This window comes from Sinocyclocheilus grahami, unplaced genomic scaffold (genome assembly GCF_001515645.1).
Source record: "Sinocyclocheilus grahami isolate Dianchi unplaced genomic scaffold, SAMN03320097.WGS_v1.1 scaffold420.1, whole genome shotgun sequence".
NCBI classification, from domain to species: domain Eukaryota; kingdom Metazoa; phylum Chordata; class Actinopteri; order Cypriniformes; family Cyprinidae; genus Sinocyclocheilus; species Sinocyclocheilus grahami.
In genome coordinates, this window is record NW_015505599.1 from 825,458 (window position 1) to 850,003 (window position 24,546).

The following is a 24,546-nucleotide window of genomic DNA, read 5'->3' on the forward strand; positions in this document are numbered from 1 at the left end:
TACAATAGGCGGCAAGCGGAAGTCATGCCAGTCATGACTTTATATATATATGTTACTTAGATTTATGTAGATATAGATCACACACAAGACATAACTAGCTTTTAGTTAAACACGGTCGATCTCTGACCGCCTGAAATTATGAGGGATAACATCAATGTTTTACAGGATCTCCTGGAGGCCACTCCTTAAACACGTCAGTGCTCCATATTAAAGCAGAGAGTCGAGGATCAAGGATTGTGTTACTTAGATTTATGTAGATATAGATCACACACAAGACATAACTAGCTTTTAGTTAAACACGGTCGATCTCTGACCGCCTGAAATTATGAGAGATAACATCAATGTTTTACAGGATCTCCTGGAGGCCACTCCTTAAACACGTCAGTGCTCCATATTAAAGCAGAGAGTCGAGGATCAAGGATTGTCAGAAAACATTATGAAACCTACAATGAACCAGCCAGACACCAAATGTGTATTGGTAAGAGCTACTTTTTCAAGTTTCTTACCTTTATCTTTCTCATTTTCTTTAAAAACGTAATTGTCAACTATTTTGCAATTTACAAATACTAAATTGTCAATTTAGTATAAATATATTTATGAAGAAAGTATAAAATATGAAGTTTTAGACAGTCTTTAGTTGTTGGATTAAAGAAAAAGTATTGAAACGATATGATGCTATTATTAACCAGTAACAAGCATTTAAATACAATCTTTTCACACTGGAATGATTAAAAGGGATTTTGTTCCGGTTTTTGGTTTCCAAAACGTTTTTTGCTTTTTATTATCTTTTCTTGTGCTGTTCCCAATCCCTGAATTAGACATATGTAATTTGAGATTTACACTGCGAGAGAGAGAAAAAAAAAAAAAGTATTCTCATTAAATCTCCAGGCAATATTTGTGGCTGCGTCAAGTACTCTATGTGTAGCAGCATGCCCAGAGAGCCATTTCCAAGTTGAAACGCTGTGCTGCTTGAACTGCCAAGAAGGTGAGTTCCACAGAGATAATCTGAAAATTAAGGATACCACTGTGAATCATTAAATAATCATAAAATTCAAATCTACAGGTGAGTATGTTGCCCGCAACTGCTCTGGAGGACCCAGAGTCCACATTGGTGTGCTATGCAATCCATGCCGCAGATGTGAAGGTATGCAACAATTAATTTCATGAATGTTTACACAACTAAGATTGAAATATATTGCTCTAACAACAATAAAAACAATTTTTCTCCCAAACTACAGAAATTGAAGAGATAACTGTTTCCCATTGCACACAGTTTTCAGACACACAGTGTGCCAGTATACACAGTAAGTGTTACACTTACCTTGCAATTTTGTCATTTAAAAAAAAAACATTATATGACATGTGTGCCTTGTAACTTCTCTTGAAATGGTTCTTTAGTACAAATTATGTTATTGTGTCCGCTCGCAAAACATTTGAATTCATTATAAAAATATTTGTCACTACTGTGTCCCCCGCAAGAAAATTTTGAAAAATATTTCATATAATAAGTTTTGCCCACTGTAGGCAACTAAATTGAAAAGTATTATTGATGCATGACTTTCAATCAACTTCTCTCTTAAACTGCTTAGGGGCGGGCTCATAAAACCATAAACCCTGATACACATCATTCTTATCATGGCAGTGATACACATCACCTAATAAATAGTAATTCTGGCTGAAATATGTTTGTCGCTAGACCAAATCTTTAGGAACTAAATTTCATAATCCTTAACATCAATGTAGATAAGGTGACTTGACTATTTGTTAAATTGCATGTATTCGTGTACTATGTATACATTCTTGCTAATCGCCTTCCCCCCCCCCCCCCCTCCCCTTAGGAAAAGTGCAACAGATAACCTTGTAAGTTTATCTTTTTTATTATCCTCTTTGCTTTGCAAAAACTACATTCATGGCAAGTTTCATTTCTAATAAAAATATTAAACAAATCCTCAGGTTTGGTTTCTCGTCTGTGATAGCCGCTGTTGTCATTCTGGCTGTGATTCTGGCAGCCTGCTTCTTTTGCAGAATCAGAAAATCTGGTGAATCTGATGGAAGCTCTGCAGGTAAACAAATAATTTTCTCTTCATTCTGTACTTCTGTTTTTGTAACATTAAAACAAACACTCTTTAAACATTAATGAAATGTTAACTGAATGTGTGTCGATGGTCTCTTTTTAAGGAGAACCATTCCATATTTCCATATAAAAGATGCAGAGAGTCTGAAGAAAATCTTAACTCAGGAAAAAGGCCAGCATCAAATACTGTATTTTATCATTCAAAGGTTAATTAAAATGACAAATACAGCAGTACATTTTTAAATATAAAAATTGTTACAATTTTTTATTGTAATATATATATATATATATATATATATTGTGTGTGTGGGGGGGGGGGTACATTTTATTTTAAGGACCAATTCTAACTGCTAACTAACTACTCAAGTCAAACCACCTTTATTTATATAGTGCTTTATACAATACAGATTGTGTCAAAGTAGCTTTACAGTTAAACAGGAAAATAGTGTGATGCAAGCAAGATTCAATGCTGCTATAAAGCAGCTCTAAAAAGAGGACAATAGTAAACAGTAGTAAACTATTTTTATTTTTGCCTCCATGTACTCCTAATTTGCTGCTAGTTAGTAAGGGAGTTGTTACATTTTTGTATAGGGTAGAATTAAGGGATCTAAAATACAGACATGCAGAATTAATATGTGCATTAAGTAGTAATAAACATCGGATATGCATGCTAATAAACAACTAGTTAATAGTGAGAATTGGTCCTTAAATATATATAGGTGTGTGCACATCTGTTTATATTGATGTCATATTTAGAAATGTATCTGTGTTTAAAAATACCTGCTGCTGCTGCATGATGCCGTTCATCATTTTTATTTTATATTATTTTTTTAAGAAGAAAAGACAATACAAGAAAAGAAAAGAAAAGAAAACATATCTATTTGGAACTTATCTATAGTATCTATAGTATTTTTGTATCAGATATTTGTACTTTAACAAACTTATATTATCTTCTGCAAGCAGAAAAACAAACACCTACACCTATGTAGCACTCTAAATGTAAATTTTATTTGCACTAATTGGAAGTTGGGAATTGCACCTTGTATTAATTATGTTGTCACGGAATTCCAAAATGTTTTACCAAACATTCTTTTGTTTGATTTGAACTGTGACTGTGAATCTTCAATGATTTAGCCCAATATCTTATGAACAACATTTGTTGTGATGCAGTGTCATGTTTCTGATGATAGAATACCTTATCTAAATGGCCTTTTAAATGTTGATGACTGAATTTGATGACTGCCAAGACAAACATAAAGTTTACTATTTTAAGTCAGTTCTTGTGTGTTCATGTGTCTCTATTTGTGTTGTGGAGTAAATACTGCATTTAACAGTGCTATAGGGGGCCTTAAATGCCCAAATGATGGCTGTATAGAAAGCATATATATACATACAGGCAGGAAATACAGGAGATACAGTTGTTTTCATTCCTGGTCCTGGAGACCCACATCACTGCACATTTTGTACACTGTAAAAAATGACCGTGAACTTAACGGTAAAAGACTGTAAAAATGCGACATTAAAAACCTGTTAAATGGCTAATGGTAAATTCCCCTACACTTGACTATATACGGTGAAAAACTGTATTGGACATTGCATGTAATTTTACGGTAGTATACCGTTTTTGGTATAATTTACAGTGAATAACCGTAAATTGACATTCCCAGAATTCCCTGCGTTACATTTTAAATTTGATGTTTTTTGTTGAAATAGCTGTTTCTTCTTAGATTATTTTCTTATCAGTTTTGTATATTATGGTTGTATGATACACCTAATGTTGCTAAATGAATGTTTATTGCATTATTTCAGTTTCATGTGTGTTACCATGATGGTGTTTAGTGTTTGTGTGAATGACGCTGTGCACCTTCTATATATTTTATTTAAAAGCTGATTGTGATGGGCTTTGGTTCATCATGTGACTTTCTCATCACCTCCTGCATTTGGTGGTTATCAGTGTATTACAAAGGTCCAAAACAGATTTCAGTACTTCAATAGGTTGATATATTAACATTATTTCAGTTAATGAAGTTACGGTATTTAACTGTAAATTTAAGTTAAACCCGTAAAACCTAAAATGTTGCTACCGTATTTATGGTAAAATTCCAGCAACCACATCTGCTGTTTTTTTACCATAAATTTTACAGATTTTTTTTTTTTTTTTACAGTGTATGTCCGTCTCTGACACACTTAGTTAAGTTCATGGAGTGCTCTGCTAATGTTAAACAAGTGTTAAATATGGATGACATACAAGATGTTCAGTGCCATGACAAGACTGAAAAGCACTGGTTTATTGTAGACAGAGTCAGGTGAATGAGGAGGAATGCAGATCACTGGCAAAGGCAGTTGACAAAAACAATAAGCAATGGCAGTCTCAATTTAATCAAAGATGAAGAAGTATTGACCAAGTATTCAACAGCCAATTGAGAAAGGAATTTTGCAGCAAATCAATGTTTACAGCCTTGAATGCATTAATGCAATGCAAATTGCTTTGAATAAAAGTGTCTGCTAAAAGCACAAGTGTAAATTCTCAAATAAGGTTAGAAATAAATTAAACTTTGTAGCTGAATGAAATTTGTTTTATTTATTCATTTAACCCTGGACAAGTAAATTACATATACATTTTTTAGGCTATAATGAAATTAGAATGATCAACCATTTAATTTCAGCACTTCATGAACTGACAACTAAATAGCACGCAGGCCATCATGTAGAGCATGTACGCACATGTTGGGAGTATTCCTAGTAAACAGAAAAGGAATGACTGTTTGTATATGTTCTTCACAGAGATCACTCAGAATAGAATGTGTCGTTGAATGTGTTCTTTTTTTAGAGAAAAAAAAAAAAATGGAAGATAACTCCCCTTCCCCTCACCCCCCACAAATTAAATTACACAGATAAAGAAGTTATTATACCAAGGCTAAGACAGACAAATCCACATATTTTCAAATACAAAAGCGCAACATATATACACACACACACATCAATCAGCAGCGTGAGAGGCATTTAACATTGACTCTGCCAATATTTAGTTATTTTCCAGAAATTGTATAAACCGATGTCAAATTTTATGGTAGTCCTTTCGTTTACCCTTTATACTGCAGGTTATTTTTTTCCAGTGCAATAATGCGCCAGATCTTTCAACCAATGATCAATGGATGGATAATGGAATGTGTTCTATTATAAGTACTAATAAACTTGTAACCTAATAAACCCTGAAGCCCACAAACACCCACATACCTTTTTCAGGTTCTTTGAAACATGCACTATGGATCCCATAGAACAAGTTCCTGAACTGTTCCCCACAGAACAGAAATAGCTCAGGAGGAGGTAAGAATCTTCACTCACAAAAAAAAAAAAAAAACATGGAAGATAACTCCCCTTCCCCTCACCCCCCACAAATTAAATTACACAGATAAAGAAGTTATTATACCAAGGCTAAGACAGACAAATCCACATATTTTCAAATACAAAAGCGCAACATATATACACACACACACATCAATCAGCAGCGTGAGAGGCATTTAACATTGACTCTGCCAATATTTAGTTATTTTCCAGAAATTGTATAAACCGATGTCAAATTTTATGGTAGTCCTTTCGTTTACCCTTTATACTGCAGGTTATTTTTTTCCAGTGCAATAATGCGCCAGATCTTTCAACCAATGATCAATGGATGGATAATGGAATGTGTTCTATTATAAGTACTAATAAACTTGTAACCTAATAAACCCTGAAGCCCACAAACACCCATTTCTCAGGATTCACAGTTGTGAAGACTGAATACCTTTTTCAGGTTCTTTGAAACATGCACTATGGATCCCATAGAACAAGTTCCTGAACTGTTCCCCACAGAACAGAAATAGCTCAGGAGGAGGTAAGAATCTTCACTCACAAAATGAAACAGATGCGCACAATGTTGTAACAACTTTACCAAAGTGAACTGAACTGCTGTCACACACAGCTATAGTAACAAAGCCATTTACTTGTTGACATTTTGAACTGCATAGCCAGAAGTAGTTTTTGTAGTCAAGTTATAGTAAAAGTTATACTTAAAGGGATAGTTCACCCAAAAATAACAAATATGTCATTAATTACTCACCCTTGTGTCGTTCCAAACCCGAAAGACCTTCGTTCATCTTTGGAACACAAATTAAGATACTTTTTGATGAATTCCCGAGAGCTCTCTGGCCCTCCAATAGACAGCAAGGGTCCTAACACGATCAAGGTCCAGAAACGTAGCAAGGAGATCACTAAAATAATCCATGTGACATCAGTGGTTCAACCGTAATTTTACAAAGCTACGAGAATACTTCTTGTGCACAAAAGAAAACAAATAATTGGCGCCAGGGTGATGTGGACGAGAAGAATTGTTGAATAAATTTGTTATTTGTTTTCTTTGCGCACAGAAAGTATTCTCGGAGCTTCGTAAAATTACGTTTGAACCACTGACGTCACATTGATTATTTTACCCATGTCCTACGTTTCTGAGCCTTGATCGTGTTAGGAACCTTGCTGTCTATGGGAGGGTCAGAGAGCTCTCGGAATTCATAAAAAAATATCTTAATTTGTGTTCCGAAGATAAACGAAGGTCTTACGGGTTTGGAACGACATCAGGGTGAGTAATTAATGACAGCATTTTCATTTTTGGGTGAACTATGCCTTTAAGTTATAGTAAAAATAGTTGCAGTTATATTAAAAATAAGTATTTTGGCATTACTTTTAATCAGCTTTTTGGCGAAACTTTTTAAGGGGTGGGAGAGAGGACCAAACTTATAAAACTAAAACCATATAGATTTCATGTTTATCACCACAACAACTAATAATTCATTTTAACTGACAACTATTAAATGTTTATCCTATTATATGTATGTGATTTTTACTCACTTATACAGCACACATGTACACATGATAAAAACTAAGTAACCAGCACCCAAAAGACAAACATTTAATGACAAACACCTCCATGGTCGTTTCAGGACAGACAGGGAGTTCAGATGATGACAGAAGTACCTCAGAATAAATGTCTATTAATCTCCCGAGTCCTGCCTTAGCTCACCCTCAGCGGTGGTGCAGTGGCTTTCCTCGGCACCCTCGCGCTCCACTGTCTCATCCACTGTCACGTGCATTGTTGCTGGCTCTCGCATATCTTGTCAGACAACAAATGAGGCTCTGGCTCCGGGGTGATCCTCAGCTCTCTCGCTCCTCTTGGCACTGGCTCTCCGTCAGCGGTGGGCTCAGGCTGATGCTCCGTGCAGCGGTGTGATGCTTGGCTGGGCTCTGGGTCGGGAGTGGGACTGGTGTACTCGTCCGGATATCCATGTTTTTTCTTTTAGTGGTCAGGTATTCTGTCAGGGTTTACTGTTGTCGATGAACACGCAAGAAGAAGGTTTAACAGTCTTTAATTAATCCACACCACGATAAATCCAACATAGAGGAAGGTTAGTGACACACGTAGACGCAAACATTAACAATACCTGACCAAAGCTAAAAAGACTGGAACTTAAATACACAGACCAAAGGAGGATAACTAACCATATACAGCTGAACATAATGATGCAATCAAATCAATAACCATGACAACAAATACAACGGTGAAAACAGAGTCCAAAACGATGCAAGGTGTGACAGTTACATCTATAATTACACTGTTGATTCTACCTCTATCCTTTAAACCTAACCAGACCACCAGACCTGTCCCTAAATTTACACATATCCCACTTTAATAGCAGAATGAAGTGTTTAGCAATTCAACATAGACACAACAGGTATATTGTATCTATCAATTCACTATTTTAAGTTATTAAGAACATAGTATTTAAAGACACCTGATATAAAGTAGGACCGCATTTTGTTACTTTACATCAGATTGTTCCTCAAACCTCCTCGCCAGCAGGGAATTACATTTCCATCAGTGTCCATCCCTGACAGATGGCCTGAGACACATGCACAGTACTGAGGTTCTGTTTTTATGTCTTTCTTATGTAACGCACCTGATTCAGATCGTCAGCTCATTAGGAGGGAGATCCATGAACTGAACCAATGGTGTCAGATAAAGAGACATACAAAATGTGCAGAGCATTGGTACCCCAGGACTGGAAGTGAAAACCACTGAGTTAAGTCATGTACCTCTGTGTAATTTTCTAGTGTCTCAGAACAGAAAAGAATTAAGCATTCAGTAGAGTAGTGACAGTCCTATTTAACTGCAGTGTGTGTGTGTGTGTGTGTATAGCCCATGACATTTTGAGCAGTGCATATGGCTTGAATCCCTTCTTAAATATAAATATAACATTTTGCCTGTTTTATTGTCTGGCAGGTGAAAAACCAAACAGTCGATGTATTAAGGTGTTATTCATTTCCATAACACAAACGGTACAAGTTCTACAGTAGTTTAATGATTCGAATTAGGGATTTGAAACAAAACCTGCAGCAAAGGAGTAATATTAATTGTGATGCTTGTCTTATCAAACACCATTTATAATGGGCAGATGTTTTTTTAACATTTAACAAAGGTTTTTGAGGTCCTGCTTTTACAAGAAAAGGAAGGTAAAATGTAATGGATAGTGCACTGAAACATGGATTTGTGTATTGGTCTTTTTTTCTCGGTAAGCTTAATATATTGAATTGAAAGCAACAAAAGGCAAAATGCCACAGTGCATTTCAACCCTCAGTTTGAAAGTTTACACTTTGCATATAGAAAGTCTCAGTCATCTCTTATGTTACTCTTTGACTTGACTTGTTCAGTTAACTCATTTGCAAAGAACAGCAAGAAAGTAGATACTCCAGGAATAACACAAGTGTACACACACCCATTCAAAACACACCTGCCAGGTGACATACAATGCCTGGGTGCACTGGTGCGTATTGTCACATGATAACAGCTCCACCATTGGTGGTGGACCTTTCTCCAGACTCCACCCTTTGTAAAGTCACATGGGACAAACTCCTACACAAGCACAAGGAGTGTCAGATATCAGTTTTTTCTAGAATAAGGTGACACATTGAAAGTCTGTAGTGATTATTCATAATCGAAACTTGTTGTCTAGAATAAGAAAAGACATTGATGTCCAAAACCTTTGAAGACAGGAGGGACTGCATTTGAATCATAGAGGTGGGTCTGTATTCATTGACCTGTGATGAATGTAGATGATCTTCTAAAATGTGTTTTTCATTGACAAAAGAGGCAGCTGTTAAATTGACAAATTCATGAGATTATACTTTTGGTTTAAACACAGCATTTGTCAGCCGTAAACGTAAAATGTACAGTAGTGTTTGTAGAGGGAGTTAAGAAGCTGTTTTGTCTGCCGGTGCTCACCATGTTGGGTGAAGATCCAGTTTGACCACCAGACCTTTCTAGGAAGAAGGAAGTCTTTGTGACATGTCATATCTTAGTGTGGTTGAATGTCACAAAACTGGACAGACAAACGTGCAAAAAAAAATAAAAATCTATAGTTTTAAGAATAAAGTTTAGATTTTATTTTATTTTGTTAGTTACTATATTTAATTAAGCACAAAATATGAGGTCGTATCAATCATATAAAGGTGATTTCACGTTCACATTATTTTACTTGCCAAGTGCTAAAACACTTGTTTTTGTGTTATCATCAACATTTTTCTTTTACTTTAATTATTATTGGTTTGGTAAACCAAATGTCATAAACATATGATTTAGAATTTATATTTGTGTTGGCTAGATTGTTTTTGTGCATAGAATATTCAAGTTCATATTCCCATATCATCTTTAATAATCCGATTGTTTAATAATCACAATAACTTAATAAGTTCAATAATTAATAAATGAATTAATTATAATTCACCCAAATATGAAAAACCTGTCAACATTTACTTACCCTAATACTATTCCAAAAGCATATGACTATTAATATTAAGATAATATATAAATAAAATATTTCCATTTTAAAATATCCTCTCATATTTTTTGTTCATACATTGATTGTTCACGAAACCAAAACTTTCGTGCATATAAAAAGACACAGTAAATATAATCCATTTGAATCAAGTGGTTTAATCCAAGTCTTCCAAAGAGACAAATTTGCTGAGCAGATTTAATTTAGGCTTTTATTCATGTATAAACACTGATCAATATACATACACACAATATACATACATTAAATATGGTAACAATGGAAGCTTAACTGTACTTAATTAAAATATGTAATCATATAAAGTGATTGTGCCTCTTCAGAAGAGATTAAAGAGATGATTATTTTATATTTTGAAGTTTTTGCAAGAACTTTCAATTGAGGGACAGAAATCTGTCGGGTTTCATTCAAAATCTCTTCATTTCTTTATTGAAGATGCACTAAAGTCTTATGGTTTTAAAGTGAAATGAGCATGGGTGACACAATGGCACACTTTTCAGATAAAATGACACAATTGTTAGAGTAAGTTTACAATGTAATTACATCTGTCATTACATGCAGGTACTGCAAATGCAACTACAATATTAACAACATGTATGTACATACATTTTGCATGTACATGTACTGTATATACATGAAACATTAAGTCCATTAATGGCGACACAAGCACTTTTTGGAGGAGTTATTTGGACACCCTCAGAGAGAGAGAAATAAAAGTACAAAAGCTGCCACTGCACCAGTACCATTTCAAAGAATATGACTTTATTTATCCCTAATCACTGACAGCTGATGGCTTTTGTACTTTTGGGAACGTAGGAATATTTTGTTTGCTCCATCCTGGTTACTATTTGATGCATATGACATCCTATACTGGTATTCAGGTTGTTGTGTTTTTGATGATTCCGTTTTTAGGTCTTTGCTGTTATGTCAATCATTGCTGAGGAAGTTTATCATAGTGTACGATCAAAGGTCATTATTTGCAGCACTAAAGGAAATGTGTCATCTGAAATGCAAAATATGCAGTATATGTATAGTTTAGACAAAAAGTAACCCATCATTTCCTTTTAAAAGTTGTGAACGATCTGTTTATCATTCTCAATCAAATTATAATTTAATTATCATTCAATCTGTTTACCAAATCAATAACCCCCCCCCCCCCCCATTAGCACTTACGCGTTGTTGATCGCTGTAGCGCCTCCTATTGGCCGATTGGAGTGAGTCTTTGTCAGAATGTCCCCTCAGGGAGCTCTACCTTCTGGCCAAATTTCAGCTCTCTACGCCTTACGGTTTGGTCAGCACTGCGTGCTTGAACCCCTAATTAACAAAATGTATGTACATAAAGTTTGCACATACATGTACTGTATATACATTAAACATTAAGTCCTTTAATTGTTTATAGGTGGCAGCACAAGCACTGTCTGGTGGAGTTGTTTGGACACTAAAAAAAAAAAGCTACCACTGGACAAGTACCCTTTCAAAAGGTATACCTTTGTACCTTATTTACCCCTAAAGGGTATACTGTATATTTAGTACCTAAATGGTACATATTAGTCCCTTTTGAAAAGGTACCATCCCACTAACAGCTTTTTTTCTGGGAGTGTAGGAATATTTTGTTTGTTCCATCTCGGTTACTGTTTGATGCACATGATATCATATACTGGTATTCAGGTTGTTGTGTTTTTGATGATTCAGTGTTTAAGTCTTTGCTTTGGTTATGTCAATCATTGCTTAGGAAGTTTATCAAAGTTTACGATCAAAGGTCATTATTTGCAGCACTAAAGGAAATTTGACATCTGATATGCAAAATATGCAATATATGTTTATTTGAGACAAAAAGTAATCCACAATTTCTTTTTAAAAGTTATGATGGGTCCGTTTATAATTCTTAATCAAATTATTATTCAGTTTACTAAATCATTCCCATTCTCTCTCTCTCTCTCTCTATCTTGCTCTCACTCTTATTATTTTGTGAGGATAAAAATTACTTTTGGTTTTTTATTCACTCTGTTCTTTGTTTGCCAAATTGTAGACTTTCATTTGCTGCTTTTCTTGGCCATTGCTTTAGACTGAGCAAGTAAGTGAGTGAGACTGGAAAGTATTTTCACTGCTTTGAAGCCAGGAAAGTCAGGCATAAAATCACACAGAAAAAGTACAGACTACAGAATATTAAGACACTGCGTATATTAACAGCAGGACAAAACAATGAAAGGTAAATTTGGATCAATCACTTTCATGTTGGTAAAATAATAATAATAACAACAACAACAATTTTTTCATGCACATATTACATTTTTTATATGCATTAAGCCTGTTTTCTCATTTTTATTATCTTGAAACTATACCAATCAACAAATCGTTTTTAAAGTTTTACTATATGACGTATGTGTGATTTAAATCTGTGTTGATATGATATGTTTAGTCAGATGTTCAGTCCGAAGGTCTCACCTCTCAGGTCAAAGTCCTCTGTGTCTTACTGTTAATAACCAATGTCCTTGTTGGTCTGGCTATGAATATGTAATTCACCCAATGATGGCTTTATCTTGTGCTATGTGCAAGTAGCAGCTAAAATTAATAAAACAGTGAGGATTGGTAAATTGGGATTTGTACTAAAATCTATAGGACACTGGTCCTTCAGGACTAGGGTTAAAGAACTTTGTAATACAGTAATACATACATTTGTAATACATCTTTACAAATTTATTCTTTATCTAAAAAACAGAAATTATATTATGTGGTCAGTTATTTAAACATAAAAACTAAAAATCAATTAATTCACCTTTTTAAAATTTATTTAATGAAATTGGCAAAATAAATGTGTTGGTATAGCTGTGTCAAAAATAGAAATGTGCATCTGAAGATGCAACATGTTGTCATAATATATATACTCCATATAATATAATGCACCAATTGTTATTATCAGGGTCGTGCAAAAAATCCGAATAAAATCTCTTTCAATTAATTGGAGTTGGAATTTTAATTGAATTGGCCACACTCTACTGAAAGTTGAATTGGAATGTTAGGAAGAGTAATTTACTGAATTGTAATTCAAATACATTTGAATTTAAAAACAGTTAATGCATCCTGGGTGCTTTTCTACCCTGGTCAACAAAACCCTCTGTAATTAAGTCCGATTAACCTTCAGATCTCAAGGCTTTTCAAACTTCTGTTCACTTTTAAATTCACTTTTAAACAAGGCTTTCTCAACATATAAGGTGTTCTGTTTGTAACCTCAGTTCTGTTTAAAATTCAGGAATAAAACTGAAATTCAAGTGGCTTTCAGACACTTTGGATGTTTTCATGTAGCAACAGAAACACTTTTTATTCAGTACTTTATTGCTTTATATATCACCAGTATGTACAATAATAACAGAATGTGCCAACTGACAGCTCTCAAATCGCTCTTACTGTACTTTGTCACAGTGATGTGGTGTTGGCGCCATCTCATCTCAGTGCATTGCATTCAAGTCAGAAGAAAATTGGTCTGTGCAGCAACACATGAAGTCAAACACACCTATAGGCTTCACATATCATGCGTTGATATGCTTATGGGTGTAAGGGACATCATTTAAGATTTTATAGGGAATTTGGACAGAATCACTGTTTTACAGCTGATCACTGAGTCGGCCAGCGATTCATTGAACGAGCCGTACAACATCAACTCTGCATGGATATTAATATCCAAAATATAGTACAAACACTATTTATTAGCACAGTAACAACATCGGCATTTTAAGACATTAACTTGTAAACACAAAACACAAGATTCTTCTCTTTTCAATATAAATAAGTCTTTATTGCATAAATCTAAGACATAAACTAATCTAGCACATAAACATACGCACTCATACATTCACACAAGTTGCAGAAAGAGAGAAAGTGAGGAAATAATGAGTTTAGAAGAGTGAAAATATGAAATCCCAAGTTTATAGCAATATATGCAATTGCATAGACCTGAACAACCATCAATCATCTAATTAACCCTCTCATTGAGTCTCTCAATGAGGCTATAAACTTTATATTAAATGCACCAGTTCAGCTAGAATCTGGAGGTTGTACTTGCGTTGCCTTTGTGTTAAAGGATTGGCTGGAAGTTCAGTGGTTGTTCGTAGTGAAGTCTTGGGCATTGGCTGAAGTTGCGGAGTTGTGGGCTGGTTGAAGTTTTAGACAGGCACTCGAGGTCGGACTCGGAGACACAGCGTTGCGGCAAAACTTAACTCAGAACACGAAACTCTCAAGTGAAAAGAGAAAAAAATTAAAGTAGTCTAGTAGTAATGAGGAAGTAGTAGTAATGAGAGTTTAGTCTTTGTCCTGGGTGGGGGAAACCAGTCAGAGGAAGTATCTAGCTCATGATTTCTATCATGGATTTACATGTGATGGTTAGGCTGTGCATCTCTCTGACTCTTTATCTTACTTGCCCCAAAATTAACAATCTCCTTCCTGAGTCGGGATTATCAATAAGTATTCTTTTGTGTTAATGTTGCAAGCTGTCCAAACTGTGGAGTTGGTTGGTTAGGCTTGCTTCAGACTGGCTGGTGCTAGGATCTGGACAGATTTAGGACGTTGTCTTGTTATCCTGGGCCTCTTTGTGGAATTTGGCTTTTGGGGTTGTTCAACACCAATCTGATGAAATCTTAAATTGTCTGATTCACTCTGATACCCTACATGGGGAAACTCCTGTTTACTCTGATACTGAAGCCTGATTTGTTCACGCTTGTGTAGCTGTATTTCAGTCTCTCCCATTGATACGCTTATGGGGAACGAATTCAATAGTGTCATGCTATAAGCAAGTGTAGAGAAGCCATCCTGGCAGCTGCACAAATGTCACCTATAGAAACTCCACTGGACCATGCCCAGGAGAAGGCCATTCCTCTGGTGGAGTGGGCCCTCACTCCAATAGGATACTGTAAGCCCACTGAGGTGTAAGCCAGGGCTGCAGTGTCAACTATTCAGCGGGATAGTCTCTGCTTCATAACTTGCAGACCTTTAGAGCAGCCTCTGAAGCATACTAGAGCTGCTCTGAATGCCAGAAGTGGCTAGAGTGCTCTATGTATACTCTAAGAGACCAAACTGGGCAAAGTAAATTAGGAACCTGCTCATTATTTTGATTAGGAGAAGCTAGAAGGCTGATGACTTGTGCTCTGGATGGAGTGAAGAGCACTTTACACAGATAGCCGTGTCTTGGTTTGAAGATGACTTTACAGTCGTTAGACCCAAACTCACGGTATGAAGCAGTGACTGACAGTGCTATGAAGGCTCTACAGCTCAGGCCAGGTATGCCAGATCATGCCCCTTGCTTGAGAGAGGAGGTCTTCTCCTTGTCCACTCCTTGGTTCAGTTTGCCTGGCACATGAAGCTCCCTCAGTGAGAGTAAGTTACACTGTGTCCATAAGAGGAGGCATCTTGCCATCCTGTAAAGGGAGTGTGACCTGACACTGCATTGGTGATTTATAAAGGCTACTAGGGGTGTGCCGGTATGAGTATCTGTACCGAACGGTTCACCGGGTGAATTCCAAATGGAAGTGATCATCCCTATCCCCTTGGAGTGGGGACTTTGGAGTGAGCAGGGCACGTGTGTGCCATTATGTAGTCGTTTGGAATGCACTTTGCAAAGGGTGCTACGTAATTCATTATCTTCAGCTGGCATGTTCCCGTGACAACTCAGCACATAAATAATGGCACGCATGTGCCCTACTCACACCAAAGTCCCCACTCCAAGGGGATAGGGATGATCACTTCCATTTGGAATTTGCCCGGTGAACCGTTTGGTACCGATATTCGTACCAGCACACCCCTAAAGGCTACCACCTTCATGTTGTCCAAGTGGACCAGGAACATGGTGCCCTCTTAAGGCAGGTAGGAAGGTTTTTAGGGCTAGAAAACATGTCATCATCTCAAGGAAGTTGATGTGAGGCCATTGCTCCAGGCTGGACCAAGAGCCAAATGCCGGTCTGCCCTTGTACAGTGCTCGTACAGTTGGATGCATCTGTCATGGCCAGCTTCCTTCTGGAGGTCAGTCCCAATGGCAAGCCTGTCTGAAACAGGTGAGGGGCCTTCCAAAAAACCACAGTGGGGGGTCACCTTGAGGCAAAGATGTCTCAGGCACAGTGGAGGGGCCACATGTGAAGCAGGCCCAACAGAATCCCAGAGGAAGCAGCTGGCATGAGGCAGAGCATCCTCTGGAGAGTTCTCGGGGGACGAGACATCCTGAATCTAATGCTGCTAGCCACTGAATTGTCAGTGAACGTTTCGGCGTAAGCCAGGGCTGCATCTGGGCCGAGTCCATAATTGTCCCCAGGAAGATGACTCGCTGGCTGGGAGACAGAGAGCTCTTGACTAAATTGATTTTCATCCCAAGTTGCTCCAGGCGACTGAGCATCAGCGATCTGTGAGCGAGAAGTTCGAGCTCCGATCTGGCTAACACAAGCAAATCATGGAGGTAATTCATAATGCGGATTCCCATCTGCCTCAGAGATGAAAGAGATCCAAGCACTTCATAAAAAAGTGCATGGGGCCAGAGACAGTCCAAAGGGCAGGACTGTATATTGATAAGCCATTCCCTCGAATGCGAATCACAAGAACTGTCTGTGATGTGGGGCTATCTGGATGTGAAAGAAAGCATCTTCTAGAATCTAGATCCACTGATGAAAACCATTCCCCAGGGCATATCTGTGCAGGCATCTGTTTCAAAGTCAAAATCCTGAACCGCATTTCATCACCGCACTGTTCAGGTTTCTGACATCGAGGATGAGCCCGCCATCTTTCTTGGGAATGAGGAAGTAACGGCTGTAAAAGCCTGACACTCTGTTTGCTAGGGGAACCAACTCTATGGCCCCTTTTGCAAGCAGACTTTGCACTTCGGCCCGGAGAACCGAATCGTTGTCCCTTAACATAGTTTGAATAATACCTCTGAAGCGAGGGGGTCTGCAAGCGAACTGGAGCAAGTAACCCCATTCTATAGTCTACAGAATCCAACTTGACAAGCTTTCACGAATCCAACTTTTGACAACTTGATGGCTTTCCAAGCCTGGAGCCGGGTGGCAAGTAGTCTGAGTCTTTCAAGTGGCAGGTCACTGCATAGAGGCGGGGAACTGACATTTCGCGGTAATGAGGAGAAGTGCTCTTTTGAGTATGTGGGTCCACTATCACAGCAGTAATTTGCTTGGGCGCGTACTTAACAGGAAGGGTGAGAACAGCTTGAACAATGCATCTATCACCCAGAGCTAAGCAGGGGAATAGAGAGTGAGGTGAGATTTCTTTGAGGGCAGTCTGGTCTTGCCGGGACCTGACCCTCTCCTCTTCCTCTTTGTACTGAGATCAGGATGACTTCTGCAGTTCAGGGTCGAACGTCACTCTGGGGTGGGGTCCCTGGTGCTTAGGAAATGGATAGCATTTAGCCATCTGATGGTGCTGTTCGAGCCCAGGCTCAGACGTCGCAGGTTGCTGGGAGGATGGAGCTTTCTAGTGACTTGAACCAGCCGCCGAGCAAGAACGCTTCGGCTGTGATGACTTTTGTGCTGCCACGAAGTGCTCAGCAAAACATTCCACAGCAGGGCTGAATAATCCCGTGGGGGACACAGGGAGTTGAGGAAGGTGACCTTGTCAGTGTCCTTGATCTCTGTTAAGTTCAACCAAAGGTAGCGCTCCAGCACCACCAGGTTGGCCATGGCCTTGCCGATTGTCTGCTCACTGGCTGAAAGAGATCAAGCCGTTTGCTGCAGGTAAGGGGCAGTGATCCTCATGTATAAAATACTCTGGTGAATCGAGGTGCTGCAGGGAGAGTGAAGCATACAGGACCTGTGTCACACGAGCCACACTCACGATGCACCATTTGAAAGCATGAAAATTTGGTCTTATGAAATGCTCTTTGAGATCACCCGATGGCCGCATGGGAAGCAATGATGAGAGGCATCCTTCCGCTGTCAGGGCTCTTCTATGGCATGTAGCAGGATTTGGGGGATGGACAGGAGGACATAGAATGCATCTTGAGATGCAATTGAGATGCACTGTAATATTTTTTTTCTCTACTTTACTGAGGGATCAAATCAACTATCAGCTTAAAAATGTGAGCTTGGCTTGGCTTCAGTCGTCCTCTGGCATAGAGCCACAGTACACTGACAGAAATGTGGGAAATCATTCATCAAGACACTCACAGTACATAATGAGTATTTTCTAGTCATTGAATGTACAGTACAATGGCTATACACTTGTCATTTGAATGAGTGCACCTGATGATGTCTACTAAGATTTCAGACATGACTATAAATGGTTGTTCCCTCAAAAAGTGCACTATATAATGATGTGGGGTGACACGTCTGGGGAATTTTACATTCAGGTAGGTCAGCTACATTCTGAAATTCAATTTTAATGAAAACATTGAACTTTGTTCTTAGAGCAAGAGTGTCATGGGGCAAGTTGTTACACATTTTAAATATTAAAACACCGTTTATTCATTAGAACGTTAGGTATAGTGTATTCTATTAATTAGAATGTTTGTTGTACACAACAACAGTTTCAAATTTCTAAGCGTTACCTTTTACATGTTTGCTGTTCCATTAACTGTTTTGTGTTTCATATTTAGATTTTCTTTTCTGTTTGGCAGAGATGGATGTGGGGCCATTTAGCAGGAAACAGTGGGCATCACAGTCTTTACGGATCACAGCCAAAGAGCTCTCATTGGTTGGGAGCCGTGGCAAGAACAATGCCATCACTGAGCGCTTTTCCAAGTAAGTGATATTCACTTTTTCTCTTCATATTAACAGTGCTTATCACATGGCTATGGGGAATACTTAAAAAAGTTGTCTTTATTTGTAAAGATTATCTTGATGGTCATGTAGGAATAATTTTTGATGGTCACACAGCTTATTATCTGCAATAATCAAAAAGCCACTGGAAAATCCTTTTGACTTTTTGTTGAACCAGGCTGATGCTAATTAAAAAGAGACACACGAGACACAATAGTAAGATAACCTGCGTTGCTAGTAGGATTGCTATTCATTAGCAATATAATGGAAATTGTCCAACCAGTTTAAAAATGGCCATAACATTAAAATCAACACAACCACTGAAACTGGATTTTAATTAATGAATTTAATTGTTGTCAAAAATGGTTCAAGGTTAAAATGGTTAATACAATATGAAACCTATATAAATTGTGTGTAATATAACAGCCAATGGACTGGGGCATGGTTAAAATAGACAGACTGCATATTTTGTTTATACATTTTTGATTAAATACACTAGTTAATACACTAAACTGACTTAATCACTTCAACAATGGCTATTATTTCTTTAAAAGAAAAGAAAATGTTCATGAAGCGTCAGCTGCAGAACCAGATGTAAAATCAGCATCTGTAAGGTTAGTTTAGATGCTTTTCATCATTTTGTCCACCAGATGGCCACAAAGTAAACTGTCCTGAAAAGCTTCAAGTGGTGAAATGTTTTAACCCATACAGTGTAGAGGAAAGCTTTGCTTCTTCACAAAGCTTTTATTTGCCATCACTAGAGAACACAGCTGTAAAAATAAATAAATAAATAAATAAAAATAATAATATATATATAAATCAACACTGGTTTCTTATGGGCTTCAAGTGAAAGCTGAAAGAAAGGAAAGATGAAAAAGCTTGCTGCTAGTGCCAGTAGGGGGGAGTAATTTACCATATACATTTGGACCAACATTCATTATTTTTTCTTTATTTGTCTTCAGCTCAGGGCCATAAGCTTGGAACAACTAAGCAATGTTAATAGTCTGTTCTATTAAATGTATTGGTTTTTAATTAACTTGTATTGTTACAAATCACTATATGTTTTTTTTAGCTGTAACCAATCAATGTTCTCTGAGAATGCTCTAATGACCTTCCACCACTTAGGCAGTTCTTCTTTTACTCAAGTGTGTATGTATATCTTTAACTTAAGTGTAATCAAAGTGTTTTTCAAAGAGGTTTCCAGGTTTCCCACATCTGATAATGATCAGACAAATACAGTCCCACACAAAACTCAAGCTGTGTCGGACGGGACAGCATACTACAACAGAGCATTGTTTTGATTGAGCAATAGCGTTTATACTTTTCAGAGAAAATACTTTTAGTCGTTTGTGCGTATTAAACCCAAAGAGAAAAATGTATTCTAATGTCGATCAAAAATGTTTAGCTTGATTGTGATTGTGATACTTCACATTTACTCATACTTTTTTGTTCTTTTTTTACTTTTTCTTCTTTTTTCAGATATCAGAAAGCTGCTGAGGAGGCAAGTGCAGAGAAGAAAAAATCTGTAAGTTTTACTGGTTTTACTATAATTTAATGTGATGGAAACTATTTGAAAAACTGCACTCTTCTTTACCTGATACAGTCTCTAGGTTGTATTTTGTTACATAAAAAAGAGAATAAATTCATTAACATTTCAATGTTTGTGTTTTACAAGACATGAGGGTTGAGTAAATTATATCAGATTTTTCATTTTTGGTTTAACTAATTCTTTGCATTCTTTTTATTATTTTATTTTATTTTAATTATAGTTGTCTTCTTGAATTTTACAGCCTTATGTATCCTCATGAAATAGACAGGAAAGAGTTAAATTTCATCTCATGCATCATTTCCTGTATGCAGGTTTCACTGCAGGCGCCTGTTAATCATCTCCCACCCCTCCATCACACAAGCCCCCCCCCCTCCTTTCACTTCTCTCTTTCCTTCCTTCATGTGGGCTGTTCAGTTGGGCTGGACTAGTTCTTACAAGTTTCTTGCCTGCTGCACATCTGGTAGAGCTTTATCACTGATGTCCAGCGCCCAAGGAGCTCGGAGAAAGCAGAACCGAGAAAAGACATAAACAAAATGATGTATGAAAAGGGCAAAAGCAAGGTGAGATAGTCACATATGAATGTCATCAGGCTACCTCTCTCTGCACTCACTATATTTTACATCTTTGTGGTAGAAAAAATAAAAAATAAATTATCCGTAATCCAGTATTATAAGATTCATTAGTTGCATTTTTCACTCTTACAAGGCCAGGCATAATCAAAGGAAAGAAGTCTAAAACTGTGTTTTGCATAAAGAAAATGCTGTCTATTTAGGACAATTGAATTTAAGTTCTATTTTATGACAAAACTAAATTTTCCGTGCAAATTACTGTAAATGATTCTTATTTCAAATGAATGTAATGTGGAAAAACAAATCTCACTCCCTGTAGTACAATAACTAACAAACATAATTAAGCACATCAAATACATCAAAGTACATCAAATATTCAAGGCATTAAAATATACACTAGTATAAATGTGATAGATACTGTTTGCATTGCAAGTCTCGCTTACATTAAGCGCAAATAGTGATAGATGCTACTCCCACTACCTTTAAAAAATAGTAGGTCTATAAAACAGAATAAAATGAGTTTAAGAAATCAATACCATTGAACATACAGCATTTAATTAATCTCAAACGTGCATGTGTTGACAGGCAGACTATTTTTTATATATTCAGACATTTGTCGATGAGTGTCATTTACATTGCAAAATATCTGTCAATGACTCAATGACAAAAAATTATGTATGAAAAGGGCAAAAGCAAGGTGAGATAGTCACATATGAATGTCATCAGGCTACCTCTCTCTGCACTCACTATATTTTACATCTTTGTGGTAGAAAAATAAATAAATAAATTATCCGTAATCCAGTATTATAAGATTCATTAGTTGCATTTTTCACTCTTACAAGGCCAGGCATAATCAAAGGAAAGAAGTCTAAAACTGTGTTTTGCATAAAGAAAATGCTGTCTATTTAGGACAATTAAACAATTTAAGTTCTATTTTATGACAAAACTAAATTTTCCGTGCAAATTACTGTAAATGATTCTTATTTCAAATGAATGTAATGTGGAAAAACAAATCTCACTCCCTTTAGTACAATAACTAACAAACATAATTAAGCACATCAAATACATCAAAGTACATCAAATATGACAGTACATCAAATATTCAAGGCATTAAAATATACACTAGTATAAATGTGATAGATACTGTTTGCATTGCAAGTCTCGCTTACATTAAGCGCAAATAGTGATAGATGCTACTCCCACTACCTTTAAAAAATAGTAGGTCGATAAAACAGAATAAAATGAGTTTAAGAAATCAATACCATTGAACATACAGCATTTAATTAATCTCAAACGTGCATGTGTTGACAGGCAGACAATTTTTTATATATTCAGACATTTGTCGATGAGTGTCATTTACATTGCAAAATATCTGTCAATGACTCAATGACACAAAAGAGTTATCGAAAGATAAATGTAATATATTATAAGAATAAGTTCAGATGGAACTTACTCATTATTAATCTGTTAGATGTTGAGGTTCATCGAGTTTCTCTCTCTCCTCTCCCACACACTGCAGCACTGTAGTGTTTGAAGGGTGTAGCTGTTGCAAGCACTGGCACTGACTTTAGTAATATTCTTTAAACCTTTGTGACTTATGGTTCAATCTGATTTGCAGTTCAATTGTGTAAACTTAATGTATATATTGAATGTTCAAGATAATGTGCACAGCAATGATATTAATATCGTCTGGCAGAACTTTATTTTAAGTAGCTCATTATCAGAAGAATAAATAGCATAAATTCAATAAATAATACATTCAGTGGAAGTTAAAAGCAGATAGTAAGTGTATTTATTTCTTGTCACATTAGTGTTTAGCGCAGTTGTCGTTGCTAGGAAAAGCTTGTGTTGTTTACTGTGTTGAGAAGTGCGTTTGGTCTCGTACTCTATACCTTGTCAGTGTTGTGCACTTGCTTAGCCCTTTGTTGTGATAAACAGTAAAGTGGACTGCTATGACTGCTAACACACTACTTTCTTTTTCTATTGGTCTCTGGAATTGTCATTCTGCAGTAAACAAAGCAGATTTCATTACATCTATTGCTAGTCATTCAAGACTAAACCTCATGGCCCTGACAAGAGACCTGGATCAAACCAGAGGACACTGCTACACCTGCAGCACTCTCCAATAATTTCTCATTTTACCACACTCCCATCTAACTGGAAGAGGTGAAGGTACTGTTCTGCTTATCTCCAATGATTGGAAATGTATTCCTTTACCTTCTCTCACAGCTCCTTTGAATCACATTCAGTCACTATTACCCACCCTCTCTAAAATCCATTTTGTAGTTGTTTATCGACCCCCAGGACCACAAGGTAACTTCTTGGATGTATTAGATGTGCTGCTCTCAACCTTTCCTGAGGATGGTACTCCCCTAGTTATGTTTGGAGACTTCAACATCCACCTAGATAAACCTCAGGCTGCAGACTTCCACACTCTGCTTGCCTCTTTTTATCTCAAGAGAGTGTTAACTACGGCTACTCACAAATCAGGCAACCAACTGGACCTTATTTACACATGACACTGCTCCACTGATCATGTGCTGGTTACTCCACTGCACACCTCGGATCACTTCCTCCTCACTCTTAACCTCAACATGGTTCCTGACACAACACATACCCCTCCACATGTCATCTTTCGACGTAACCTACGCTCACTCTCACCCTCCCAGCTATCTGCTATGGTTTCATCTTCCCCCTAAACAGTTAGTATCTCTTGATGCTAACAGTACTACTGATACTTTCTGCTCAACTCTTACATCTTGTTTAGACACTGTCTGCCCCTTGTCTTCCAGGCCAGCCCGTACCACACTTTCTGCCCCTTGGATGTCTAATGTTCTCTGCGAACATTGTTCTAAGCTCAGGGCTGCTGAAAGGGTGTGGCGCAAATAAAAAATCCTACTGATCTTAATATGTATCAGTCACTCCTCTCTTCCTTTTCTGCTAATGTCTCCACTGCTAAAAGGACATACTATCATAACAAAATTAACAATTTGTCTAACTCTCGCATGCTCTTTAAAACATTTTCCACGCTCCTTTGTCCTCCACCTCCCCCTCCTTCATCAACTTTAACAGCTGATGACTTTGCCACGTTCTTCATTAATAAAATTAAAACCATCAGTGCACAATTTTCCACACCTCAATCTGTCAAGCACATCTTACCAGAAAACATACACTCGCTTTCATCCTTCTCTTCACACTCTGAGGCAGAAGTCTCTAAACTCATCCTATCTAATCATCCAACTACTTGTCCTCTTAATCCTATTCCATCATATCTCCTTCAAGCCATTTCTCCTGCAGTTGTACCTGCACTCACTCACATCATTAACACATCCCTTCACACTGGTGTTTTTCCCTCAGCATTTAGACAGGCTCGTATAACCCCACTTCTTAAGAAACTCCCCCTTAACCCATCTCTTTTAGAGAACTACAGACCGGTTTCCCTTCTTCCTTTCATTGCAAAAACACTTGAGCGAGCTGTGTTCAACCAAGTCTCTACCTTTCTCACACAGAGCAACCTCCTCTACAGCAACCAGTCTGGTTTCAAAAGTGAACATTCAGCCGAGACTGCCTTGCTCTCAGCTGTTGAAGCCCTAAGAGCGGATTCCAAATCTTCAATATTTATCTTGCTGGATCTGTCCGCTGCTCTTGACACAGTTAACCACCAGATCCTCCTGTCAACCCTGTTGGCAAAGGGCATCTCAGGAACTGCACTCCAGTGGTTTGAGTCTTACCT

At 37.3% G+C, this 24,546-nt stretch overlaps 1 protein-coding gene and 1 long non-coding RNA gene across 2 annotated transcripts in view; both read left to right on the plus strand.

Moving 5' to 3' along the window:
* Positions 1 to 9,065: 9,065 nt before the first annotated feature.
* On the plus strand, positions 9,066 to 20,220 carry LOC107551322 (uncharacterized). The gene is made up of 3 exons (XR_001604752.1): positions 9,066 to 9,182; positions 18,554 to 18,677; positions 20,175 to 20,220. It is a non-coding gene; the product is annotated as an uncharacterized lncRNA (long non-coding RNA).
* A 559-nt stretch (positions 20,221 to 20,779) lies between these two features.
* Positions 20,780 to 24,546, plus strand: part of LOC107551335 (LIM domain and actin-binding protein 1-like) — a 24,211-nt gene continuing 20,444 nt past the window's right edge. The window contains exon 1 of the mRNA XM_016232909.1: positions 20,780 to 20,804. Coding sequence (XP_016088395.1) covers positions 20,781 to 20,804 — 24 coding nt within the window. The 5' untranslated portion in view covers position 20,780. The remainder of the gene's footprint in view (positions 20,805 to 24,546) is intronic.